The sequence below is a fragment of the Mesoplodon bidens genome, assembly GCF_964165515.1.
Source record: "Mesoplodon bidens genome assembly, chromosome: 13".
Lineage (NCBI taxonomy): Eukaryota > Metazoa > Chordata > Mammalia > Artiodactyla > Ziphiidae > Mesoplodon > Mesoplodon bidens.
In genome coordinates this window covers 48,103,524-48,130,257 of record NC_138169.1, presented here as the reverse complement: position 1 = coordinate 48,130,257, position 26,734 = coordinate 48,103,524, and the positions used below count along the sequence as shown (strand labels likewise).

The window sequence follows — 26,734 nt, the reverse complement described above, 5'->3', positions numbered from 1 at the left end:
TACTATATTTTAACATGTATTAGAGATAAAACACAGTTAACCCATGAAGCCCATGATTCATAAATATAATTGCTAGAACAATGATTCTCAATACCGGATGTATATTAGAATCACACAGAAAGCTTAAAAAGATTTTTAAAAAGCACCGATGCTGGGTCCCACAGTAGATCATGAAATCAGAATCTCTGAGAGGCACCCCAACCCTAAATATTTTATAAAAGCTCTCCCAGGTGGTTCTAAAGAGCAGCCACCATTGGGAAAGACTAGAACAGACCGGGATTAAGCATTTTAAAGTGATCAGTTTTAAATAAAATATTAAGTAAATAATATACGGATATGGCAAAGATTCTTAAAGTCCTGTATTGTGCCAATAACTGAAATTTGGTAAACTTCCCTCTATCGTGGGTAGCTCCCATTCTGGGGGACAACACTGATCCTAGGTAGCAGGTTAGATTTGGGGGTTAATCAACAAGACTGTCTGTTCTCCAATATGTCACCCTCTGACTCTTCCACATTTTGGTTCAGAAACATGGCTTTTCCTCTTTCCCTTTTGCCTTTTGACACCCCCATCACCACACCCACTGACTGGACCTTAAAACAGATGAGGAAAGAAAAAGGATGATAAGAATCTGTAATGACATATATCTGGATTAGTGGGATTGCAAATGACTTTGACTCTTCTCACCAGTTCGTTCCATTTCTTCATTCCTACAACAAGCATTTACTGAGTACCTATGTAGTACTAAGTCCTTTTTGTGTTTAACTATACTTAGAATTTTTCTCAGTGAGCCTGTGTTGCCTTTATGATCAAATGAATCTTAAAGTTACTTCCATTTTAGGAAAACTAAATACTGTATATGACTGACCATTCTCCAGTCACCACGCAGCCAGACTCCTGGTGGGAGAAAAAGTGTCAGAAGATGGAAGCAAAGACATTTTCAGCCATTCCTGAGAATCACAGAAGGGTTGTGTACGAAAGCCCTAGAGACATTTCCTCTGTGAAATGGAAGAAATAAAACCCATCCTGAGGCACTGGAAAAGGTGCCCAAACCCTTTTTCCTCTATTCTTTCATCTGTTAAATGGGAATAATGATACTTTATGTTTACCTACCTCGGAGAGGCATTACCAGGTCTATTTAAAGGCTCTTCTGATGAAAGCTGCTGTGTAATTACCAAGAACAGCTATGATAATAATAAAAAAAAAAACCTAAATACAACAGCAAATCAGCTGGAACAAGTTCTCCAGGAAGTTTACTTCTCTGGAAAAATTTAAGAAAGGGGTAGCAGCTCTCCTCTGGGGACTTTTGGGTACCCTTCTAGCTGGAAGTTTAGGGAAGGCTAGCTGATCTGGAAAGTCTCCTCTTGGCTACTGATTTGGGATCTTTCTCTGTTTACTTTTTCCCTATGGTCTAAGCAGTTTCCATCTGAAATTCCTCTTTCAAGTTTTTCAGCTCTTAACTCAGAAACTGTTTTATCTGTGAAAAGAATCTCAAGCAAGGCACTTACCTATGACAGAGAAAGAGAGAGAGAGTGAGAGAGACAGAGACAGAGAGAAAAAGGAGGCTATAATGTAGAGGATATGTGCATTTTATCAAGGATAAGTAATGGGGAATTCTTTGATAGTTTATAAAAAGAGGACTGAAGTAATCGATCATTAATGTCAGGCTTTGCTGAAATTCATTTGACAAAGCGTGTAGGGTAAATTAGATGGGAGCAGAAGCTCACAAAGCAAGGGCATCACTATTACAACAGCTCAAGAGAAAGTCAACCCAGCTGAATCAGGCTACTGGCAGTTTGGTTGAAATGAAGAGATATATATTTTTTATATATTGGAGTATAGTTGATTAACAATGCTGTGTTAGGTTCAGGTGTACAACAGAGTGATTCAGTTATACATATACATGTATCTATTCTTTTTCAAATTCTTTTCCCAATTAGGTTGTTACAGAATACTGAGCAGAGTTCCCTGTGCTATACAGTAGGTCCTTGTTGATTATCTGTTTTAAATGTAGCAGTGTGTACATGTTACAGCTCTAGAATTCATAGGATTTGGTATAACATTGACTATAGCAGGAAAATGAGAGAAAAGTCAAGATTACCATACAGTTTGGAGAGTTGGATATCATAAGGTTTGGGGACTTCCTTAACAGAGAGAGATGGCAGCCAAGAATGAGTGGGTTGAATTTATGAATGAGATCTAGACCAATGCCATTGTAGGAAGCCCAGTGGTTTTATATTTTTGTTAAACTTGCTTGTGCAGTAAACATTCTGACTGTTTATAAACAGTGTACCTATGGTACCTGAAAAGGCTTCTAAACAGTAAAAGAAACTGCCAAAATTCCAAAGATGGATTTTCAGATGAGTGCTTTGTAAGCTTAATAATTATGCATAATAATAATCATTGTCATTTATCGATTGATTACTATGGGAACTACATACATATTTTCCATATGCAACTCAGATGTCAGCTGGTGGCTTTTCAGTTCTGGTAAAAAATCTGGTAAAATTGTTGCAAACCCCTTCAATCCAAAGGCCTGTGGAAATCCAAAACCTGTCTTTGTCTCTGCGAATCCCCAGGGCTTTACATCTTCCCGAATTTCCCTGCCTCCGGATCACTACCAAACACCACTGCTGTACCACCAGATGTGAAATTGCCCATTCACTCACTGCTTGTATAAAATGCTAAGCCATCATAGGGTTAGCAAAGTTCACTGAAGTTGGAAAGTCGTGGGAAAGAGGCGTAACTTCTTCCAGTCTTCTCCAGCCTCTCCCTACTGGATCATGTTGGGAGCATCAGTTTTTTGTTTGTTTGTTTGTTTTTATACATTTATTTATTTACTTACTTATTTATTTTTGGCTGCGTTGGGTCTTCTTTGCTGTGCGCGGGCTTTCTCTAGTTGCGGCGAGCGGGGGCTACTCTTCGTTGTGGTGAGCAGGCTTCTCACTGTGGTGGCTTCTCTTGTGGCGGAGCACGGGCTCTAGGCATGCGGGCTTCAGTAATTGTGGCTTGAGGGTTCTAGAGCGAAGGCTCAGTAGTTGTGGTGCACGGGCTTAGTTGCTCTGCGACATGTGGGATCTTCCCGGACCAGGGCTTGAACCCGTGTCCCCTGCATTGGTAGATGGATTCTTAACCACTGCACCACCAGGAAAGTCCCGAGAGCATCAGTTTTTTGTCTCCCCTCACTGTGCAGAGACATTCATCTTTAAAGGCAACAGCAGCACAAAGTGCCTTTTCGTTGGTTGAAGAGACTAGCTCTAGGAGGTGATTTTGTTTATGAGTTGCAGCCATTTCTTTTCCAAATTATGCTTAAATGACTTCATTTAACCCTCACAACATTCCTACTTTACAGATGAGGCAACTGAGGCTTCAAGAGATTGAATACCAGCCCAAGTATATAAACGTATGAAGTGGTAAGAAGAGAACTTCAGTCCAGGTCTGGCTGATTCTCAAATTAAAATTAACTCGGCCTTTAAAAGAGGGAATAATTATTATCTACCTCCATTTACAGTGCCCCTTCAAAACTGCTTAGTTTTTCCGTTACATTTTTGTTTCAAAAAAAAAAATGGCAGTACTCCTCTGAAGACCATATATGGGGAATTACAGAGTAAAAATCCCAGTATTTATGTATCATTTCAGAGAGAACGAGTTGGGATGACTAAAATATCTAAACCATGGAAATGTGATGCTATTACTTCTAAGTAATACAATTTGGATGGGGACATGGGCTACTCGCTTATCAAACCTGCAGATTACACAAAGGAATAGCTATACTGAGGATGATGGCGATGAGAGGAGGAGGAGGATGGTGATAGACAGCATTTAATTAGCACTGCTGTAAATGCTTTGCATATATTTTTTTTAATCCTGAAGATTAAACAAACCTATGCCTTAGGTCTACTCTTATCCCAGTTTTACAAACGAGATTCAAGAGGACAAAGAAGCTAGCCCAAGGTCACTCATCTCAGAAGAGCTGAAGCCAAAAGTCTGACCCCAATTGTGAGACCTACACTCTTAACAACCAGGCTGTCCTGCTTGGAGAATTGTGATATTTCCAGTAGATATCCCCACTAGAATGCAAGTAGCTGCCATGAAGAACAGGGAATTTATTCCTCTTGTTCGCACCATGACCTTTAGTGTTTAGAACATAGTAGAAACTGGAACATAGTAGAAACTCAATTAATAATTGCTAAATGATAAATTAATTGAAACACAATGTCTCAATCAGTAGAGAATATAAAAGCATTTAAAAAGGGTAATGCATTGATATTTAAATTACTTAACTAGTAGAAATATAGGAGAGGGAAACGCCTGACTTGACAACCTGGGTTGGTTTTTTAAAAACAATCTGTATTTGTAGTCAGCTGGAAGCTGTACAGGAACCAGCACTGCATTGTGACAGCTGAAAGACCATTGTGATTTTTAAAAAGCCTTAAAAAATACATCACATCACATATCAATATCATATTTATTATATTGTGTACAGTTCTAATAAGGTATATTGAGTACATTTTTAATAAGGAAAATGGAATTTTTTTCAGAAAGAAATGGAAATTTTCAACATGCTAAAGAGAAGACATATAGCAACTATCTGCCATTATTGGAGGTGCTGCCATGACAGCACCTTGCTCTTTTTCTCTGAAAGACTTTGGCAGATTCTCAGCTCAGCATAAGGAGAAAAAAATCAATCTAACACAACTATCCAACAACTTTCCACAACAGAGTGCATTTGAAAAACTAAGGTCCATTTCATTATAAATTTCCAAATTAATAAGAATACTTATAAAAAAAAACTGTTGAAAGGATTTCTACATTATGTAGAGAACTGGACCAAATCAGTGGCCTCAAGTCTGGCTGTGTGTCAGAATCAACCAGAAAACTGTGAAACATTATTGATTTTTAAGGCTTCATCCCACTGAATCATAATCTCCGGGAATTGGGACCTAAGAATCTATCTCAAGAATCTTAATTTTTTAATCCCCTCAGATGATTTTGATGACTTGCCAGACTTGGAAATCCCTGAGTGAGATGACCTCAAAGTTCTCTTCTAACTCTCTGACTTAATGATTCTTAAGAATATTGCAGAACATTTTCTTTAATAAATAAATAATGATTTGTTATCTGCAAACTGAACTTAGCCTAAATGTACATGGGTGGCTCTAAAGTGCCAGCAGACCAGCTGATTTCTTAAATTGGTTAAAACGCTTCTTGCAATCTAGTTAATAAAAAAATTTTATATGTATCCTGGGAAGGAAAACTTTATCTGGCCTGTTTCCCAATTATTGAAGTTCCAAATCACTGAAATATAAATAAATGAGACTTTACCATACTTAGAACACCAGTATGATGAAAAATTTGTTTACACCAGGAGGTTTTAGGTTATCCTTCAGTCATTCATCCCTGGAACCAAAGTACCTATGCGCGCGAGTGCACACGCATACACACGCGCACACACGCACAAATGTGACACATGGTAAATGTTGGGCAATTACTGAGCTGGAACAAAGGAGACCTTCAAATTCCATCGCCTTTTTAACCTTATATTTTTCTTTGCAAGAATCTAGGGACCCAAAGGCATCTAAATAATATTATTAATCACAACATACTCAGCTCTTTAAGTTTCTCTAATTATTTAACTCTTAAATATATTACTTTGGTCTAAGTGGTGCTAAGATGAGGAGTAAAAAGGAGTATTTTTAAAATATTAACAGACTTAAAGAGAACAGATTAATTTTGGCTAAATTGGCTTCCTGTGTAAAGAGCTTCTAAAAAGTATACTATGTTGCCATATGAAGGAACTCTAATTATTGCAATATTGTAGATTTTGCCTAATCTAAAATTAAACCTGTAAGGCTCCACTGGAATTGTTTAGAAGAGAATAATTGAAACCCCCTTCAGCAAGTTAATTCAGATTCTTCTAATTTTACTTTTCTAGTTCACAAGGTATCTTTTTTCATGGTGTTTTCAAATTGAAGTTCACACACATCAAATAAATGGCATGATAATCAGAGGTTTCGATATCCAATATGCATCCATTATTATCTGTCATTATTGTCATTGTCACTATTATAATTGCACACTGTAAAAAGAATGGAAGCTTTTCCACAGGAATTATTCACATGTATTAGTTTCTAGGAGTAATTGAATAGTTGACATTGCATTTATATCAAAGTAAAATATGTGCTGTTTTTTCTCATTTGTTTTATTCTTAAGAAATAAGAAATGTAGAGTAATCTCTACTAGGTCTCTTTATTTGGATCCAGAAATGTTCACCGTTTTACGTGATGTCTGATGTATATTTTCTTATAACAAGGCTCAAAATAGCCAATATAATTAAAATGATAATTTTCTAAGAACATACAATTATAAGATAACAGGTAGGTAGTGAAACCCTCTTAATTAACTTGTATTTATATATATGAACTCAACAAGTATCTCTGTGAAAAATACTACTTTTCTTTTTTAACTAATCAGGTTTGGCATAATGAAATAAAGCCCACATCGTATTGTCAATACTAAAGATAAATTAATAATAATTTACCTTAGAGTTTATATAGAACTTTTCACTTCATTGTTTTACATAATTCTCATGACAATCCTTTGAAGATGCAAATCAGATATTACTCCTCTATTTAAAGATGAGAAAACATAGGCTCCAATAAGCCAAGTAAATTATACAAAGTCACTCTGCTGAATAGCAAAATCAGCCCTAGAATCCAGGTCACCTGGGTCTTAACCAGAATTTATGGTAAAATAAAAAAATTTTAAATAAATTTGAATTTTAAAAAGATCATGGACCTGGTAGAGTTAGAAAGTCTAGGTCCGAACACTGTTTCTGCCACTTTATTTGACTATAAGAACTTTCTCACTTTCCTATAAAATGGAACTATACCTATGATGTAAGGCTGTTTTGAGAGTCAATGGAGAAAATGGTGAGAAAAACACTTAAATGCGTTTTATTATTTTATGTGTTCTTTCTTCTGTACTATGCTACTTCTCATACGCTTTATCCTGTTTTTGCTTTCTATGTGCTTCACCTTCACAAGGTAGAGTTTTAAGCTTTATTTAGAATTAAATAATATTAATACCGGGTTGGAACATTGAGTAACACTAAACTCTAGAAACAAAATATTGCAAGTAAGAAAGCCATAAATTGAATGAATGTTGATATAAATATAATAGTGCAAAAGCTTTAGAATGTGTCTTCACTCACCGAGAAGGCCAAATGTAATGTACTAGGAGAACTGCTCCTTTACAGAAAACACACAGCCAATGAGGGGAGCTGGGATTTCCTTTACTTCCATGTAATTCTTCAGGAGGGCTGGGTGGTTTAGAGACTTGTCCTAGTTGACGTGAAGTCTCTCATAGCTGCTATGCCAGCTAACCTTTAAACAGTGTCTTTGCTGGCAGGGTGGAAGTTGTTACGATTTGCCAGTTGATCAGTGGTTTATGTATCGGTAATCTCAGTCCAGTTCTTAGGGGACAAATGGCAATGACTGGCTCTTTGGGCACAAAGGACAAAGACTGTCAATCTGCTCTTCATCTGCAGAGACGGTCCATCTAAGGAGGTGGTGAAAATCACCAATGGGATTGGTCCAGGGAAACTGGCCTTATCAATGAATGAAACGCCCTTACAAACATATTTGAGCCAATGCGTTTATCTCCCTTTGTCACTCATGAAACACATTTTAAAAGCAGTACATTTATTTAAATATTAAAACAAAGATTTAATTACATTGCTTCGGTCATACCACCATTCCAATGAGTCCTTGCCTCTATGTCTAACTGGTAGATACGGTCCATCTGTCCCCACATTCAGTCTAGAGCACATACATGTGTCAGATCACGAAAGCCACAGAATCGTGACTTCCCATTGAACAGGTCTGTCTACACGTGGAAACTGACAGCCATGTAAAAATATAGAGGCTTTCATCTTAACTTATACTCACAGAGTGGTTGATTATTTGAGCTAAACCTACGGGAAAAAAATGTCTTATATTAGTTTTGTAACCAGGCATTTAGGAGATTATATGGCACATGAATTATGTATTGTTTGCAAATAAAAGAGAGGTACTTACTGCACTGAATTTTCTTAACCCCTGTCAACAAACCACCCCAATCGTCGACATCCTCAAAATATGGAGCTCTTTGCTATTGTATTGTTTTTGTTTCCCAACTACTGATCTATAAGGCATATAGATACAGTTCTAAAGTACTTCAGCTTCAAAGAAGTCGAGTATTTTTGTTTGTGGCAAAATTAATATAGCAAGCTGATATCACATTGAACATTCTTCTACAAGTACAGCTCCCCCTATGCATGAGTCCCTGATAGGAGGTTTTCCAGAAAGTATTTTTTTCTGCTGAGGCATATACGAGGCATTCTATGGCACCAGAGTTTCATTAAAGGAATTCTCTTGTTCCCTTCCTTCCCATGGAAATGTCATTAACTGTCTTCAGTTAACTCTCCGAATGTTAGGTTCTTAACCAACAAACAGTGCTTCTCCACTAGGGCATACTTCGCCAAGCGTCCTTGAATCAGAACGACCGGCTGAATATGTAATAATAGATTCTGAGCCACGCTGTGGGTGGTGATCAAATTTAAGAGGAACCCTTTTACATTTACTGACTTTTTCCTTCACTCATGGTTGTTTCGTTTCTTCCACCACCACCTTCAGCCTTTCAGGTGAACGAAAGTTTCAATTATATGTAAAGCAACCGTTAAGTCAGCAGGGCCCTTGTAGGGGGCTGGGCCTCCCCTCCTCCGTCCAATCGCAAGTGAGCTCAATCCATTACTGTTCCCGAGGGTCATACATCCATCAGGTCGAGTGTGCCGGCTAGGGTGCATCTTATATCTTTTACTGCATATGAGACATTGCAGGCCTGTTCTCAGGAACTGCCAGGCAGACTGGGAATCACAGTCACGGTTAATAGCAGCGAATTGCCAGCTCTTGATGGGTGGGTAGTCACTCCTTTCAATGGTTGCCCCCTGGGGGGAGAAGGTAGAAAAACAGAGGGAGGGAATTAGAGTGACTTTGCACAGCTGAGCAAGTTCATGCCGCTGGATCAGTGGCAAGCGTTGGCAGGGCTCCACTCTGGGGAGGCTCAAAACAACCTCACAGTCTCATTTTTACCAATTGGTGCTGCTGTGTCGCCCCTGGTGCCCTGGGATGGGGGGAGGGGGAGGAGGAGCTGGGAAGAGGATGAAGGCAGAAGTCTCAGATAAATTAAACAAAAAGTCCTGTTCGTGCTGGTGAACCCACCCCAGTTAGCCCTGTGCTACTAATTGTACCAAACTGGTATTTGAAGTTCGCTGGGTGATTAAAGAGTTGGCTCACAAAGTCTCTGCATAACCTTAATTTTTTCAAGGTTCTTTGAGTGGAGAATGGTTTATAATAATGATTTTGACTAATACGATTTTTGACATGCAACTTTAATGCGTAACCTTAGTACAACTCCAGAGCATTTCATGTGTACTCAGCTGTAAAGAGTGATGATTTAAAGGGATAATATAAGAAAAAGGTCATTCTAGAATGAACCTCTAACAAATTGCATAAAAGGAGCTTATTATTCCTTGAGTATGGGGATATGCCGTGCTTCTGATCATTTTTCTGCTTGGTTCAAAAAAAATGGTTGAGACATGAATGGGAGAAGAAACAGGAAAAAAATGAAATAGAAATCTGCAAGCAGGGAACATTCTTTTGATGGTTATGATTTTGTTGCCACTAAAGAGGCTCTACAATAATGTGGTTATTCATCTCCTCTTTTGTTTTGGGTGAAGAATTCGCTCTAACAAGAAAATGCTGTTGTTGGTTGGTGGATTGCCTCCTGGGCCGGACCGGCTCCCCAGCAATTTGGTTCAGTACTATGATGATGAAAAGAAGACATGGAAAATCCTCACAAGTGAGTGCCTTTCTTTGTTTATTTACCCACCTATTTATTTCAGGTTAGAGCTATCTTGATGAATTTGAAAACATGGTTAATCAAATTAGACATTTTATTGATTTGTTACCCTTTGGAGGTGTGTTTATGTATCACAGGGGATTTAAAGTAAAAGACTAAATTAACATTGCAGAGTGACCGATTTGGTAGTGGAAGAGGCCTAAATTAAAACTGGCCTAAAATCAGTGCACTTGAGTTGGTGTTTCTGTGTGTGTTGCCACAGAGGGGGAGGGAAGACCAAAAGAAATTCTTCCATTATGGTTTTGCTCTTGGAAAAGGGAAAGCTTGGTTAATAGCACTAGTAAATTTTCTCATGTCAAAATGATTGTTTAGTTCATTGTCTCTGTAACTAATGTTCATTGTCTCTGTAACTAATGTTCATTGTCTCTGTAACTAATGTTCATTTTGCTTTTTAGGCATCTTTCCTCATTAACCTTTAATCTGTGGCCCCGGGTCTTTAGAGAACCATCCCCTTCCATTGCTCCACTGTTCAGATGGACAGATATACCCAGGACCTCTCCCTGCTGCATTAAATTGTGCTTGAAACTTCCACCCAAGATTCTTCTCCTCCCCTCCTTAAAGGGTGATTGTGTTTTACAGCAAACCTCTTGCCTTGGGCACTGAGATTTGGAACTTATGGTTACATCGGTTATGATTCCCAATCTGACTCGGTCATGGAATCAAAAATCATTGTTTCTTGAGTGCAGCGGGCTGTGTGCACCGGTCCCCTTTATTGACCGTGGCTGCACTGGTCAATAAAACTAAATTTTAACTGTCAAAATTGCCCAGAGCTGTATAGATAAAACAATAAATGAGCAATTTTGATCCATAAATCAAAGCCATACATTTAAAACCGACAAAAGTGAAAGTTAGATTTTCTTATTGCATGTGTCTTTTAAGCAGTTATATATTTCAGCAGATTTTTTAAAAAGTCATTTCCTCTCCTCTTACTGAAAGCCCTTTAAAATAACAGAAACAGGACAACAGTTTGCCCATAAATGCAGGAGAGGAGCAAAGATATGTGAGGTGGTGCTTGAAATAATACATTTTGGAGCTGGCTTACCCCAGCAAAACCTGCGGTAGCATCGTCCAGGAACTGCAATGAGAAAGCTCCCTGGACACCTATACACTCTGGTTGTAGTAACGAAGTGATGGAGTGTAGAAGACAGATTAGGAAGGAAGAAAGAAAAATAAGTTAGAGATGCCTTCAAATGATTTTCATTCTCTTTTTGACAAAAATACCGTTCATAGTGGTGTAGACATCTGAATGAGTTGAACAAGCTGTATTTTCAAGATTCGTCAGAAACTCAAGCTAAAGTAAAACCAAAGAATCAATTTTCTGACACTTGATCAATAGAGAAAGCCTACACAGAAGTAGACATGGATACGGGGAGGAGGAGAGAGGAAAGAGGAAGAACAAGAGATTCTTGATGAGAGATGACAGAGAAACAGAGGCCAAGGGGCAGGGAGATATTACACCCAAGCGATAAATGGTATTCACTCACAAATCCATCTCTTCTCCCAAATACATCAGGCAAGGTCCAATTTTCTAGTGGTTTGAAGCCCTACATTAAAGGCAAAAAGATTAATTAAAGCATTATGAACAATACCTAAGAAAAGTCTTAGGCTCATTTCAAGCCTTGTTCAGAGACAGGGTGATCATCCAATTTATTGTTCAACCTAGGAGACTTTAGAGCATGAAATGGGGATCTGTTAATTATGCTGGGGCAATGGGTATAGACTGGAACATAGGGTCGCCCTACTTCAATTTTTCATATTGCCTGATTTAACTCTTTACTTAGCAAGATGTAGTAAGAAAGCATGAACTTGAGTCAGTCAGACCTGGCTTCGAACCCACATCTGTGACCTTGAGCAAGTCATATACATGTCCTCAGTCATGGTTTCTTCATTCTACAGCATCCTTTGAGTACTTTTAAAATAAAATTGTGTTTGTAAATCATCTAGCACATAGCAGGAACTCAGTAAATTGCAGATACTATTGCTATTGTTGTAACACTGTTACCTATATTAGTGTAAGAACTGTATGTACCTTTATACTTTGGAGGCCTCAGTCAACTCAAGCTCTCCAGGAAGAGGGGAGACAAATTACATTTTAACAGACACAACACAAAGACCCACTGCTTCAGTAGGGAGACCATTTTCTCTAGTTTTTATATGTTGAATGTAGTCATCTGCAGACTAAGAAGTAAAGATAGATGGGTATCAGATTTGAAATTGAAGGAAATAAAGACATTAATGCATAGAAAAGTTCAGATAATGGGAACATTTTCAAAGATCTTGAATCTTTTTTCCTATACTCAGGCAGCTCACAGCTTTGAAATAAATGTCTACTCTACTTGTACTCTTCATTTCACTTGGCTTGTACTTTAAAAAATAGAGTTTATTACTTGCTGGGCTGTGACTACATGGTCCCAAGTGAAAGCATATTTTTTAGGTTTATTGGAGAAATATAGACAGTTTATTTGGATGATTTCTGCTTCTGGTTTGTATTTTTTAATTAAGGCATCTTATTTGGCTAAACTGAATAAATAAGTCAGGTAATTGATCAATTTCCACACTCTTTGGCCCGTCTAATAATAAATGAAAAAATGTTTCTTATTGGAATAAGAAAGTATCCAAATTCTCTCCAAATCCAATGAAACGTTAGGGATTGCAGAGCTTCCCACGGTCATTTTTTTTTTTTTGACCCCGAAGAACTGCCAAGCTAATTGGCAGGGAGTTGAGGATGACAATTAATGCTAGGAAACAGTTCCTGGTGTGGCATCTGCTCATTTACTGAATGACTCTCTCCATAAAAACTAACAAATAAGCTAACCAGCAAAAACCTAAAACCTGAGATTAGCTAGAGCCTCTGAATCTTAGAATCCTTTACCCACTTGGCTTGAGCAAATATTTTCCATCCTGTCTCACAGACGTGCTGCTTTTAGAAGGGTGCCATCCACGGGCAGGAGCACAGCTGCCCACTTATGGGTGCCACACCACTTATACATGTAATAAAACCAAGAAGAATTAAAAGGAAAGTCAGTCATAATTTTCTTTAGCTCTTATTCTGTTATGTTATTTATGTTTTAGAAACACTATATAAGGGGTCCACAAATAACAAGAAATTGAATGGAGTGGAGGTGAAAAAATGGTTCTACCTAACAAAGAAAACAGAATTCAACAGTCTGCTAACCAGTAGCTTGGTCTACCCAAACAGCAAAGGGGATGATTATTCTCACTGAAAAGACCTAGTAACATACTAACACAACCTTCATTTTTATCCTCCTCTTTGGAAAAAAATCACTTGTTTAACATTATAGAATTAATATTAAGAATAGTAACAGATTCCCCAGCCTCTATCAGCAAAGTACTGAGAAATACCCTGTAAAAATAACGGTAGGTCCTTTTGTAAATGTGAAATGTTAAGTATTGGCGTTGTTCTCTTGACTGTTAATAATGAAAGGGAAGTTGAAATGCACTTTTTTTCATTTTTATTTTACAGTACTGCTTTTCTTGCATTTCTCACTCCTGCATGCAGTCTGCCATTTCATTCTTAACCTATTAGGAAGCAGTACAGGAGACATGAATACTAAAATGGCCAATGCAAAAAGCATGCCTCTTGCACTTTGCAGGTCCTAAATCCTTCGTTTAAAGATCAAACAAAACAGTTCCCATGGCTACTCTGTACTTTCATAGCATATGACTGACACATCAAAGTTTTTATGAAGTCCTCGTGTGGAAGCAGCTTACCTTCCTTCCCAGGAGACAGTACAGAGGGGCTGTCTATTCTATTTGGGTTCCCCACTGACCACGTTCTTTACTGGTCGGTAAAGTGTTTCCCAGAAATTGACTTCCTTTTTCCTACATTTCAGATAAGAGATTCTACTTATTAGATGCTTCTTATTGTTTTCTGTGAGCAATACCAGGATAAAGGATTTCAAAATATAGATTTATCTCTCCATGTGCTGCTGAGGAGTTCCCTTTAATAAGGTTAGAGTAAAAACTAGAAGAGCTAGGTTAGAAAGGTGTGTTCCTTCTTTTGGCCACTTGCAGTTCCCTTCATTAGAGGGAGGGGGAAATGCCTTTTTTCCTCTTCCTTTCAATTTACAATTCTGTTCTTTGCTTGGTAGTGCAAGGACTTGGGGACTTGTATTTTTTCATTCGTAGAAAATAAAAGAAACCATGGTGCAGAGGTTTCCTGGGTTGTCTTCTCTGGTTCATGGAGGACCGTGAACTTGATCCCATCCACCACACAGGAATGGTTCCGGGGCTGGGCATCATCGATTTCTTTTAGGAGAGTAACAAAGATCAGAGGCTGATGGACTCTTCATTTTTTTAAAAAAATATACTTTCCATAAATGTTGAAGAAAGACTACTGAGAAAACACATCTTATCTAAGACATTAAACTTCAGTTCCAAAAGATAAATATAGATTTGATGTTTATCTGATATTTGAGCAGTGGAGAATGGTTTAATTGCTGGTTATTCAGGGAATAATAAACCTGCACATTGACAGTTTTGATCAGACTTTTTTCTTGGTCTTCTGTTTCTTGATTTCAGTTCATTTCTGTTCTTTGAGGTTATATTGAGAGGAAAGGCAAGTTAGTCGAAAACAATCATTTCTTATAATTTGTTTTGAAAGAAATAAAAAATAAGCTTAATTGAGGGTTTTATACCTGTAGGTTTCCTCTATTCATATGATCTTTATTACCAGGAACCAAAACCCACAAATTGTTTAATTTAATTTAATTTCTAGACAGATAGGTAGGGTCTGTAGATAGTGCACTTCTCGTTGCTGGAGAACCTCAGAAAACAACTATGTGCTTCCAGAATGACTCAAAATGCCTGGGAAGAATTTAGACTTAACTACAGACCTTATTCCTTTATGTAGCAAGCAATTATTGCATACCCACTCTGTGTTGGGTGGTAAAGTAGAATGTGATCATCTCTCCTTCCAAGAACCAGAGGAAACAATTACAGTAAGGGTGTGCTGAGGGATAGACAGGGGAAGCTGGGCTGCTATGGGAGCACAAAAAGGGCCCTTCATCTAAACGTGGGAGGTTAGGGAGGCTTTCCTAAAGGTGACCTTCTGTAAAGCTGGAAAAAACGGGTAGGAATTATTGATGCAAAGAGGTGGGTGATAAAGTATTTTAATAAAAGGGTCCAGTACTGGGAGTGCCAAAAGACAAGAGAGACTTGGTGCCTTCTAGAAACTGAAATGAATTTGTGTATCTATAGGAGAGCCTGAGGTTGGGGAGGTATGTGGTTGGGCTGGAGATTTAACCAAGAGCCCTATTGTATGGGACCGTTTCAAGGAATTCCTAAGATAGGTTCAAGAATTAAGAACTGAGAGTAGACGTACCCCTCGCATTTTTATTTTTGGTGTTAGTGAAAACAAAGTGATCTAAAGGTTTTAAAAAATAGCATGGCAGTTCTTCTCTCTTAGCTTGGAACTTTGAATTTCAATTCATGGAGTAATTGTTTCCAGGACATTGGACAAAGAAGAAGGAGAGAGAATTGTGTTTGGACTTTTAAAATATGTTAGCATCTAATTTTACCTTCAATGAGCTCAATTCTAATTTGGTATCCATGGCTGCACATTGCTATATATTTTGAATTATTTGCTGCTGTGTATTCATGCACCAGTGCATTAGTGGATTCTTCATAGATTTTTTTTAAAAAAAATGTGTGGTGGTCACTCCATATACTGTATTTCAAGTAAGTTGGGTGACTAGAAAAACCAGTTGACTTTATTTCTTGTTTATATATACCTCCCTTGAATATGGCAATTGCTTTTTCTCCAGAAAACAGCATGGGTACCAATAATTCTGATGCCTTCTTTACACACCAGCTGTGGTATTTGCTACTGAATCTGGCGTGAAGGAGGTATGAGTGATACGGGTTGCTTGGATTTGCTCTGTGTCAATCCTAGGCAAATTGCAGGCGAAGTCCAGCAAACCGTTGAATGTGAGCACTGAAAGATTAAATGATCTTCTCACCCAACCCTCTCATTTTACACATTAATTTCATTCATTTAACAAATATAAGTGATACCTTCTATGTAGCAGGCATTGTCCTAGATACAGAAGAAACAATACTGAGTCAAAGAAAATAGCATCATGTGTTCACCAAGCTTAGGATTTAGTGGGGGAATCAGCATTAGTAAATAATTCCAGATAGCAATATATAATAGCAAAATGTGATAGTGCTCTGAAGGAAGGGTATAAAATATATAAAGTCGTGTAATGGAGAGACCAGATCTAGTGTAGGAGTCATGGACGATATCACCAAAGAAGTGATACTTGAGCTGAGAACTGAAGGATGAGACAGAGGTAGCCAGATGCTCAGGTAAAGATATGAGAGACGATTGCTTCAGGTTAGTTAAAAGTAAGTCCTAAGACCCTGTAGGAAGAAGGTGCATGGCTGAACTCAAGGAGTGAGGGGGAGAAAGATATGACATATGGTTAAAGACATTAGCAGAAACCAGACCATGGAAGCACTTCTATGGCACATTCACAATTTTGGTTTTTACTTTAAATGACTGAAAGAGCAGAGGTGTCGTACCCAGAGTCCCATGATGATTTTGTGGCAGGATGAGGAATAGAACACTGGTCTCTGTGTTTCTCTCAAACAGTACTGCCTCACGTACCACACCAGTCTGTCTGACCAACAAGTGCTGTTAGTCAAGACTCCAAGCAGATGAATGGGATTTAATCTGTGCCGACCCATTGCACCCATGAAAATCTAAATGGATCCAATGCACTTGGATTAGTTCCACGTTCAGAGAGTAGAACTAGTACAGGTTAATTGAATAAATATCCTATTCCTAGAGGTCAAGAATATAATATTGGTTTATGAACTAAACTGCAAATTAAGACGTGTAAGTGATGAAATTTGCATGTAAGATTACTGACAAGCCATAATTCAATGAAGATTTCTTGACATTTTAAATCTGTCTCGGAAGCAGTGGCAAGAATGAAACTACACACAGACACGCACACACACACACAGAGCAACATCTCTCAGGACAGACAGATCTAAATGGAAATATACCCCCAGACATTGTTGACCGTGAGCCTTTGGTCATGCTGCTTCCTCTCTGATCCTTCTCATCTGCACTGTGAATATAATTATACTCACCTCTTAGATTTATCGTGAATATTAAATAAAAGAATACAATAAAGTTCTGGGCTCAGCATCTGTAATATAGTTGTTCCCTTATACATTTTTTTAAATTTATTTATTTAATTTATTTTATTTTTGGCTATGTTGTGTCTTCGTTGCTGCATGTGGGCTTTTCTCTAGTTGCGGTGAGCAGGGGCTACTCTTCGTTGTGGTGTGCAGCCTTCTCTCTGCAGCAGCTTCTCTTGTTGCGGAGCACAGGCTTTAGGCATGCCGGCTTCAGTAGTTGTGGCTCAGGCTCTAGAACGCAGGCTCAGTAGTTGTGGTGCATGGGCTTAATTGGTACGCGGCATGTGGGATCTTCCTGGACCAGGGCTCAGACTCGTGTCCCCTGCATTGGCAGGTAGATTCTTAACCGCTGTGCCACCAGGGAAGCCCCTTGATACATTTTTATTCTATTTGACTCCATTTTGTATTGTTTCATAACCAAGAAGAAGTGAATCTTGTCTTCTGCTCCTATCATCAAAGGTTTGAGGAAGGAGACACACTTTTTCTTTTTGTAATAGTTATACATTTTATTTTTTAATCTAATTACATATATATTTTTGAATTTTATTGAAGTATAGTTGATTTACACTGTTGTGTTAATTTCTGCTGTACAGCAAAGTGACTCAGTTATATATATTCTTTTTCATATTCTTTTCCATTATGGTTTATTACAGGATATTGAATATAGTTCCCTGTGCTGTACAGTAGGACCTTGTTGTTTATCCATCCTATATATAATAGTTCACACCTGCTAATCCCACACTCCCAATCCTTCGCTCCTCATCCACCTCCTTTTTGGCAACCACAAGTCTGTTCTCTATGTCTGTGAGTCTGTTTCTGTTTCATAAATGTGTTCATTTGTGTTGTATTTTAGATTTCACATGTAAGTGATATCATATGGTATTTGTCTTTCTCTTTCTGACTTACTTCACTTAGTATGATAATCTCTAGGTCCATCTATGTTGCTGCAAATAGCATTATTTCATTCTTTTTATGGCTGAGTAGTATTCCATTGTATATATATATACCACATCTTCTTTATTCATTCATCTGTTGATGGACATTTAGGTTGTTTCCATGTCTTGGCTATTGTAAATAGTGCTGCTGTGAATATAGGGGTGCATGTATATTTTTTAATTATAGTTTTTTCTGGGTATATGCCCAGGAGTGGGATTGCTGGATCATATGGCAACTCCATTTTTACTTTTTTAGGAATCTCCATACTGTTTTCCATAGTGGCTGCAACAACCTACATTCCTACCAACAGTGTAGGAGGGTTCCCTTTTCTCCACACCCTCTTCAGTATTTATTATTTGTAGACATTTAATGATGGCCATCCTGACCAGTGTGAGGTGGTACCTCATTGTAGTTTTTATTTGCATTTCTCTAATAATTAGCAATATTGAGCATCTTTTCATGTGCCTCTTGGCCATCTGAAGAAGACACACTTTTGACTCAGGATGAAATTTCTATTTCTAGCATGAAGCTATGTGTATCAGTTGGGATGGGCTAGATTATGCTGTGGTAACAAACAACTCCAACATCTTAAACCAACAAAAAACTTAGTTCTAGCTCATGCTAAATGCCAGCACAGGTTGGCAGAGGATGTCTGAGTCATTCAGGGATCCAGGCATATGAGGCTCTACCTTAACAGGCATTTCTACCATCAGCACAGCAGAGGAAAAAATGAGCTGCAAGCATCTTGCACTGGCAATTAAAAATGACATTTGTCATTTCTGCTCAGTCACAGGGTTCATTTGAGACTCCTCTTGATCTGGAAACCAAATAAAGAGACAAATTATCTGGCTCCCTAACACAAAATTCACAGTGATAGATTAGGGACAGTATGAACACAGCAAACTCTTTAATTTAGAAAGAGCATAGCAATTTAGCAATCCCACCAAACAGACATTTGGAAGGGTGCCTATGCAAAGTTGTGTTCCTTGATGAGAGTCCTCCCTAATTCTGCTCATCAGCCTTTGTTCTCCATGGCCATGGATCCACTGTTTGGAAGATTCTTCTTTTTTCATTATCTTCCTTATCTGAAGTGAACCTGAGGATTGTACACTTCCTAGGAGTGGAAGAGTTTTCTAAGTACATTTCCTGGCTAAGACATTTAGGGGACAATGGTTATTTTAAGTCTCTACTTGTCACAGGCTCTTGTAGTCCAGACTGGTGAATCTTTTGGTAATTCACTCTCTAAAAAACTTAGCTGTCTTCTTATATTTATATTTCCATCTACTCCATGGCTAGTGACCATATGCACTTTTCTGATATACTTCTTATATTGCTTTTTCCTTTGTTTTCTTATAGCCATTTTTCTCTTCTCTCTTTTCTCTCCCTCCCTAATACTCTATATATTTGTCTATCTACCTGGCTCTGCTCGGAAAGCTCCCTTTTTACTCTTTTCCCTGAGTTAGAAGAGTTTACTGGGTGTCTCTCCTTTCATTGAAACTTTCTTCTAAGATACTCTAAGGTGGTAAAATTACTGTGAAAGCAATATTTTTTCTGTTTTTTTTTTTTTTTTGGAGTTCAGAGCAGAGAAAGGTTTATTGGAGGGCCAAGCAAGGAGAACTGGTGACTCGTGCTCAAAAACTCTGAACTCCAAAAGCCGTACTTTTATTTTCTTTGTCAGTAAGCTGAGGTTTTTAAAAAATTTTTATTGGAGTATAGTTGATTTACAATGTTGTGTTAGTTTCAGGTGTACAGCAAAGTGAATCAGTTATACATATACATATATCCACTCTTTTTTAGATTCTTTTCCCATGTAGGCCATTACAGAGTATTGAGTAGAGTTTCCTGTGCTATACAGTAGGTACTTATTAGTTATCTATTTTATATATAGTAGTTTGTCAATATGTCAATCCCAATCTCCCAATTTGTCCCTCCCCACCCTTACCCTCTGGTAACCATAAGTTTGTTTGCTACATCTATAACTCTGTTTCTGTTTTGTAGGTAAGTTCATTTGTACCCCTTATTTAGATTCCACTATAAGCAATATCATATGTTATTTGTCTTTCTCTGTCTGACTTATTTCACTCAGTATGACAATCTCTAGGTCCATCCATGTTGCTGCAAATGGCATTATTTTGTTCTTTTTGATGACTGAGTAATATTCCATTGTATATATGTACCACATCTTCTTTATCCATTCCTCTGTTGATGGACAGAAGCTGAGTTGTTTTTTTAAATTTTTATTGGAGTATAGTTGCTTTACAATGTTGTGTTAGTTTCTACTGTACAGCAAAGTGAATCAGCTATACGTATACATATATCCCCTCTTTTTTGGATTCCCTTCCCTTTTAGGTCATCACAGAGCACTGACTAAAGTTCCCTGTGCAATACAGTAAGTTCTCATTAGTTATCTATTTTATACATAACATTAATAGTGTGAATATGTCAATCCCAATCTCCCAATTCATCCCAGCCCTCAGAAGCTGACTTTTAATTTACTTTTTTTGCTCAAAATTCTTTTCAATTTCATCTTTTCCCAGATGAGACTGAAAAACATTGCTTCTTCCAATGCTGCACGCTCCTAGATTTTGAGACTATTTCTTTCACTCCTACTTATAAATAGGCCGATGTTTTTTGTGAGATCACCTCTTCTTTGCAGATCTTGCCAAGCACAGCCAACAGCAACCAATACACACTATCAACATTCTGTTTTCCAACCTCTTCCCTTGGAGGTGGAAGTTTATTAAATAACTGATTAACCATCCAAGTAAAAGCAAACAACAGTTTTTACCTAGTGGTTTTCCATACCATGATGTGCATTTCCATCTTTCCACCTTCCAGGATCAGTTTCCTTGTCATCAGCCACTGGGCCCTCTTAGAACCAATGCCTATATCTTTTAGAGGCTAGGCTAGGTTAGGCAGTCATAACAACAATCCCTAAATCTTAGTGGCTTATATAAGTAAAGATTTATTTCTTTTCATGTCACATGTCTATGGTAAGTTATCTAGGTCTGTATTCCATTTCTCCTCCTCTGGTACTCAGATTGATGGAAATTCCACTATTTGCCTCATTCCGGTTGCCAAGGCAGAGCAGAGAAAAATTTCACACTGACTCTTTAAGCTTCTGGCCTGAATTAACATATTCTATTGGCAAAAACAAATCACATGGCTACACCTAACTTCAAAGTAGGTGGAGAAATGCAACCCTCCCAAGCTCTCAGAAGGATAATCAAAATATTTGTTCAATAGCCCTAATGATTACAACAGTGCACCCTTATGTTCAACAAATGTTTGGTTCACTCTTCTTCATGCAAAGTATTCTCACTCCTCCTATGAGCAGTTATCAGTCAGAAGTTGTAGCTGATCCATGCATCTTTCTATCTCTTCCTGTATCAATGTGACTTTATTGTCGGGGCTGATCTTTATTCACAGAAGATTGGATGCCTCTACGTTAAAGGAAAAGTTTTAAAGTACACTCCAAATATTATTATAATGCATTTGAGAGGAAATTTTTCTAATTTGGACTCCTCTCAAATAGTTTAAATATGTCCTAGTTTATGTAATTTTTACTAATTCTACTGTTCATTATATGTCAACTGGTATGCATCTATAATATAGTTATACAAAAACAAATATAGATATAAATCCTATAGCTACACATAATTCCCATAGAACAGGATGGTTTTTATCATTGAGAGAGATGATAAAAAAGGAATTGAAATGACTTTCAAAATTACAACACAAAAAAATGAAAACCTAGGGCAGTGATTATTATATGCAAATAACTCCATCAAAATAAAAGAGTAATTAAGGAAGAGTGCAAATTAGCAAACTGTTCCTTTTCAGACTCACAACATGGCTCTATGGTGGCGTCAAGGAACTAAATCTATATTTTGTGACTATCTGGCCAGTTAGAATTTTTGGTTTTGTGTATCGTATAAAAAATGACTCCATTACTGGGTAATGATCATACTATGACCATACCTTAGTATTTATTAATGATATTGCTTTCGATGAAGCAAACAGTTATGCTTCATAGAAGATACCTGAAGGGCCTGTCTGTATTTAGCTGGCACTACAGATGGTTTTGTAAAAGGGGAGTGTTGAGCAGATACTTTCTTATCTCTGTGTCTGGATGTCAAGGCAAACTACTGCTTACAGTGTGTGCTAATTATTAATCCTACTGACATGCCTTATTTGGTCCTTAAGTCTTAATTTCTTTAAAGAAAAAATTTTAAGATTGAATTCCAGTTATTTAGCTAGAACAATAATCATTGTGAGTTTCAAAGACGAAAATCTTGCCACATTTTTATGTTGAGAACCACAAAGCACTTTCAGAAAATCCTACTGCTAAGGCAATGATGTATCACTTTCACTTTCATTATATGTTTTTAATCAGAGCGTGACTTCACACTAGACAAAGCGATGCTTTACACATGGTCTCACTTGTTTTTGCTAAAGTCTTTTGACATGATTAATTTTACTTTAATGCTTTTGTCTTGTTGTAATGGTAAGGATGATGGGTATAAACCAGGCAAAAATACATGCTTTTCTATTATAACACCTCTGAGCATTAAAAATATCTTAGATGAAAGGGGAAAAAAAATCACAGGAGACTGGTTGGACTGGAATTAAATTTCTTGCTACTTGAACACAGAGTACATGAGATTAAAAAAAACGATTCAGTCACTGTTTTTAGTTTTATTTTTGGTATTTTTTATAGCAATTTATTCATCTATATGATTAGATCTGAAGAGGAGGAGAGAGATTGTAGCTCACAGATTTCTTGATCTCATTTGTCACTTTGTAGCATTTACCTCCTTCACAGTATTAAGGGACCAAAAAATTAACTGATTCTATACGAGGTGTATCTCAACCAGATGCAGGTAAAGTAAGCCATATTTTTCCATAGTGATGCCTGGCATCGGACATAGGCTAGTTTTCTGTGGTACTAATTTTCAGTGTACAAAAATTGAATACAATATCCTTTGTCCAAATTACAGAAAAGCAGTGGTGTAGGTGACCTTAAGAAGAAAACAATAGGCCATTCAACAAGTGAGACTTCCTGTGAGCAGCTGTCCAAGTATCAATTATTCCATATTCACTTTTTCTTTTTTCCTTAAAAAATGGAGTTGCTTACCCGTAATATAAGAATATGACACTTTCTTTTTTCTACACGAACTGTCTGCTTGTTTTACTTGCCTGCTGAATAAATCCTATTACAATACAAATATCATCTAATGCTGTCTAATGGAACTTTATGCAATGATGGAAATGTTCTATATCTTCTCAATACAATATGGTAGCCACTAGCCCCATATGGCTATAGAGCACTATAAATATGGCTCATACAACTGAGAAACAGAATTTCTAGTTTTAGTTCATGTTGATGAATTTAAACTTAGATAACTCTTTGTGACAAGTGGCTTCTATATCAACAGCACAGCTCTAGATAAAGTTGTGTGATGTGGTCACAGTCACTTAGGAGAGCTGTCTGCTGGCCCAAACCTATTCCCCTTTAAGCAAGGTGAAAAAATCGGTGACTCCATGAAATAACTAAATTCAAAGAACACCCAATGAACCACTTGTGAGCTCTCCTCTAGGTGCTGGGATTTCACCTCATTCTTTCCTAGAAATCCCCACTTTTTGTTTTTGTTTTTTGTTTTTTAATTGTTCAAGGATTTTCCTTGAGGAGTTATGGGGTTTTTTTAAATTTTTATTTATTTTATTTATTTGGCTGTGTCAGGTCTTAGTTGCGGCATGCAGGATCTTTCACTACGGCACACAAGCTCTCTGGTTGTGGTGCACAGGCTCTCTATGTTGTGGCGTGTGGGCTCCAGAGCGCAGGGGCTCAGTAGTTGCAGTGTGCGGGCATAATTGCCCCGAAGCATGTGGGATCTTAGTTCCCCAACCAGGGATCGAACCTGCATCCTCTGCATTGGAAGGTGGATTCTTCACCACTGGACCACCAGGGAAGTCCCACTTTTTCATCGAGGTTACCTGCTATATTCATTTCCTGGGGCTGCCATAACAAAGTACCAAAACCGGGATGGCTTAAAACAATAAAAATTTATTCTCTCACAGGTCCGGAGGCTAGAATGCCAAAATCTAAGTGTCAGCAGGGCCATGATCCCTCCAAAGACTCTAGGGCAATAATGCTTCCTTGCTTCTTCTTAGCTTCTGGTGGCTCCTGGCAATCTTTGGTCTTCTTTGGTTTGTAGTTTCATCACTGCAATCTCTGCCCTGTCTTCACCTGGCCTTTTTCCCTGTGTCACTCCTCTGTGTCTCTGTGTCTAAATCTTCCTCTCCTTTCTCTTATAAAGACATCTGTCACTGGCTTTAGGGTCCACCCTAATCCGGTATGACCTCATCTTAACTTGATTATATCTGCAAAGACCCTATTTCCAAATAAGTTACATTCACAGGTTGCTTCTGGTGGTTAGAATTTAAGCATATCTTTTTTGGGGACACAGTTCAACTCACTATAGTTGGCAAGTGACACACATCAGGAAAAAATATAACAAAGCAAAGAGCTATTAAACACTTGCTGTGTGCAAGGCACACATTCTAGGCACTTCACTCGCATTTACACTCTATGGTATTAGGCGCTATGATTGTTTCTACTTCAGATGCAGAAATGGAGGCACAGAAACATTAAGTCATTTGCTCAAGGTCACACAGATGGTAAATGGCAGAGCCAAAATGTGACCCAAATAGAGCTCCAGAGCCGGCACTGTTTTCTGTTTCTCATTACTATAGTAATGACAGAGAGCAAATCGTAAAAATAGTTAAAGGTGAAGCAAGACTAGACTTCAGCATTTTATGCAGGATAAAATGGAATATTCTCTGCACAAACGGAATATATTAATATCCTAAATATGCATGTTTCTTTGTTGAAACTTCCACTACCCCTTTGTTGTTAATTGAAGATTGAAGAAAGAATATGGTACATACTGGGTTATTTCTAGGTGAAAATTATTTTAGAAAGAGGTGATTTTCACTTCCTGGGGCCTTGCAGTTCCTTCCACTGATTTCTGTGTATACCTTCTCACTTGCAAAAATTACAATTGTAAGGGCTGTGTGGCAAAATACAGTTTCCTAAAGAGGGGAAAGCCGTGCATTTTGCTGTCTTGGGTCGGTTGTCTGATTTGTCTCGAACTAATGATGCCGAGGTATTCCTCAGTCTGGGTATGTTGGTAAATCTCAGATCTTCGTTTCCTGTTCATTCATAAATTTGCTTGAAGTTTTTCATTACCGAAGTCATTAACTTTACCAAATATCAGTAGCTGCTTTTGTGTGTGCATAAAATTTCCTAGGATTAAATTACTTGTTCCATGTTAGAGCTTTCATTTTTTTAAAAAATGATAAGGCGGGGGCTTCCCTGGTGGCGCAGTGGTTGAGAGTCCGCCTGCCGATGCAGGGGACACGGGTTCGTGCCCCGGTCTGGGAAGAGCCCACATGCCGCGGAGTGGCTGGGCCCGTGAGCCATGGCCGCTGAGCCTGCGCGTCCGGAGCCTGTGCTCCGCAACGGTAGAGACCACAGCAGTGAGAGGCCCGTGTATCGCAAAAAAACAAACAAACAAACAAAAAATGATAAGGCATCCTTTTTTTGTCTTTATTCTTGTCAAAAACCCAAATCATTTTCCCCACCTGAGTGATAATCAAAAGATGTATGTGCAGATGAATTAAGGAGAAGTGTAATGGTTACTTGTTTTCAATCTTATTAGTAAATTTGCAAGGTTGGATATCCTGTATTGTGTTTGTCACATATACATGTAAATAGGTTTCCTGATCTAATTCGGAAAATAATCCACAATGTTCCTCATAATTTATATGTATCTCTAACATCCATTTCATTTGCTAATCTCAGCATTGGGGATTCATCTTCCATGTCTTGCTCCAGCTGGTTTCAGCCCTGAACTGAAAAGCTTGAGTGGACGTGGGTACAAGATGAAGTCAGAAGCGTGGCACTACCCAACACTTTCATTGGAGGGAATAACCTTTCTTGACCTTTGGAAAATTTCTAAATTTTCCATATTCTGTTTTATTTATTTTATTTTATTTTATTTTATAACTAAAAGTTTTTATTCTGGATTTTTTCACAGTATTAACCACATTACCTCTTCTGAGATCAACATCCTTTTGAACATGAAACATTTGTTAATAATTTCTGTTCCCCAATAGAAATTTTTTTGTTTGTTTAATTTTTATTGAAATATAGTTGATTTGCAATGTTGTGTTAGTTTCAGGTATATAGCAAAGTGATTCAGTTATATATATACCTTTATATGTATTCTTTTTTAGATTCTTTTCCATTATAGGTTATTACAAATTATTGAGTATAGTTCCCTGTGCTATACAGTAGGTCCTTGTTGGTTATCAATTTTATATATAGTAGTCTGTATATTTTAATCCCAAACTCCTAATTTACCCCTCCCTCCCCCATTGCCCCCTTCGGTAACCATAACTTTGTTTTTTATGTCTGTGAGTCTATTTCTGATTTGTAAATAAGTATGTTTGTATCATTTTCTTAGATTCCACATATAAGCGATATCATATGATATTTGTCTTTCTCTGTCTGACTTACTTCACTTAGAATGATACTCTCTAGGTCCATCCATGTTGCTGCAAATGAAATTATTTCATTCTTTTTTGTGGCTGAGTAATATT

General features: G+C 37.7%; 1 protein-coding gene across 1 annotated transcript in view; it reads left to right on the top strand.

Annotated features, from left to right (window-relative positions):
• KLHL14 (kelch like family member 14) overlaps positions 1–26,734 on the top strand; it is a gene marked incomplete at its 3' end in the record, with an annotated part of 98,275 nt that overhangs the window by 18,289 nt on the left and 53,252 nt on the right. Inside the window, exon 2 of the mRNA XM_081252890.1 lies at positions 9,777–9,898. Coding sequence (XP_081109016.1) covers positions 9,777–9,898 — 122 coding nt within the window. The remainder of the gene's footprint in view (positions 1–9,776; positions 9,899–26,734) is intronic.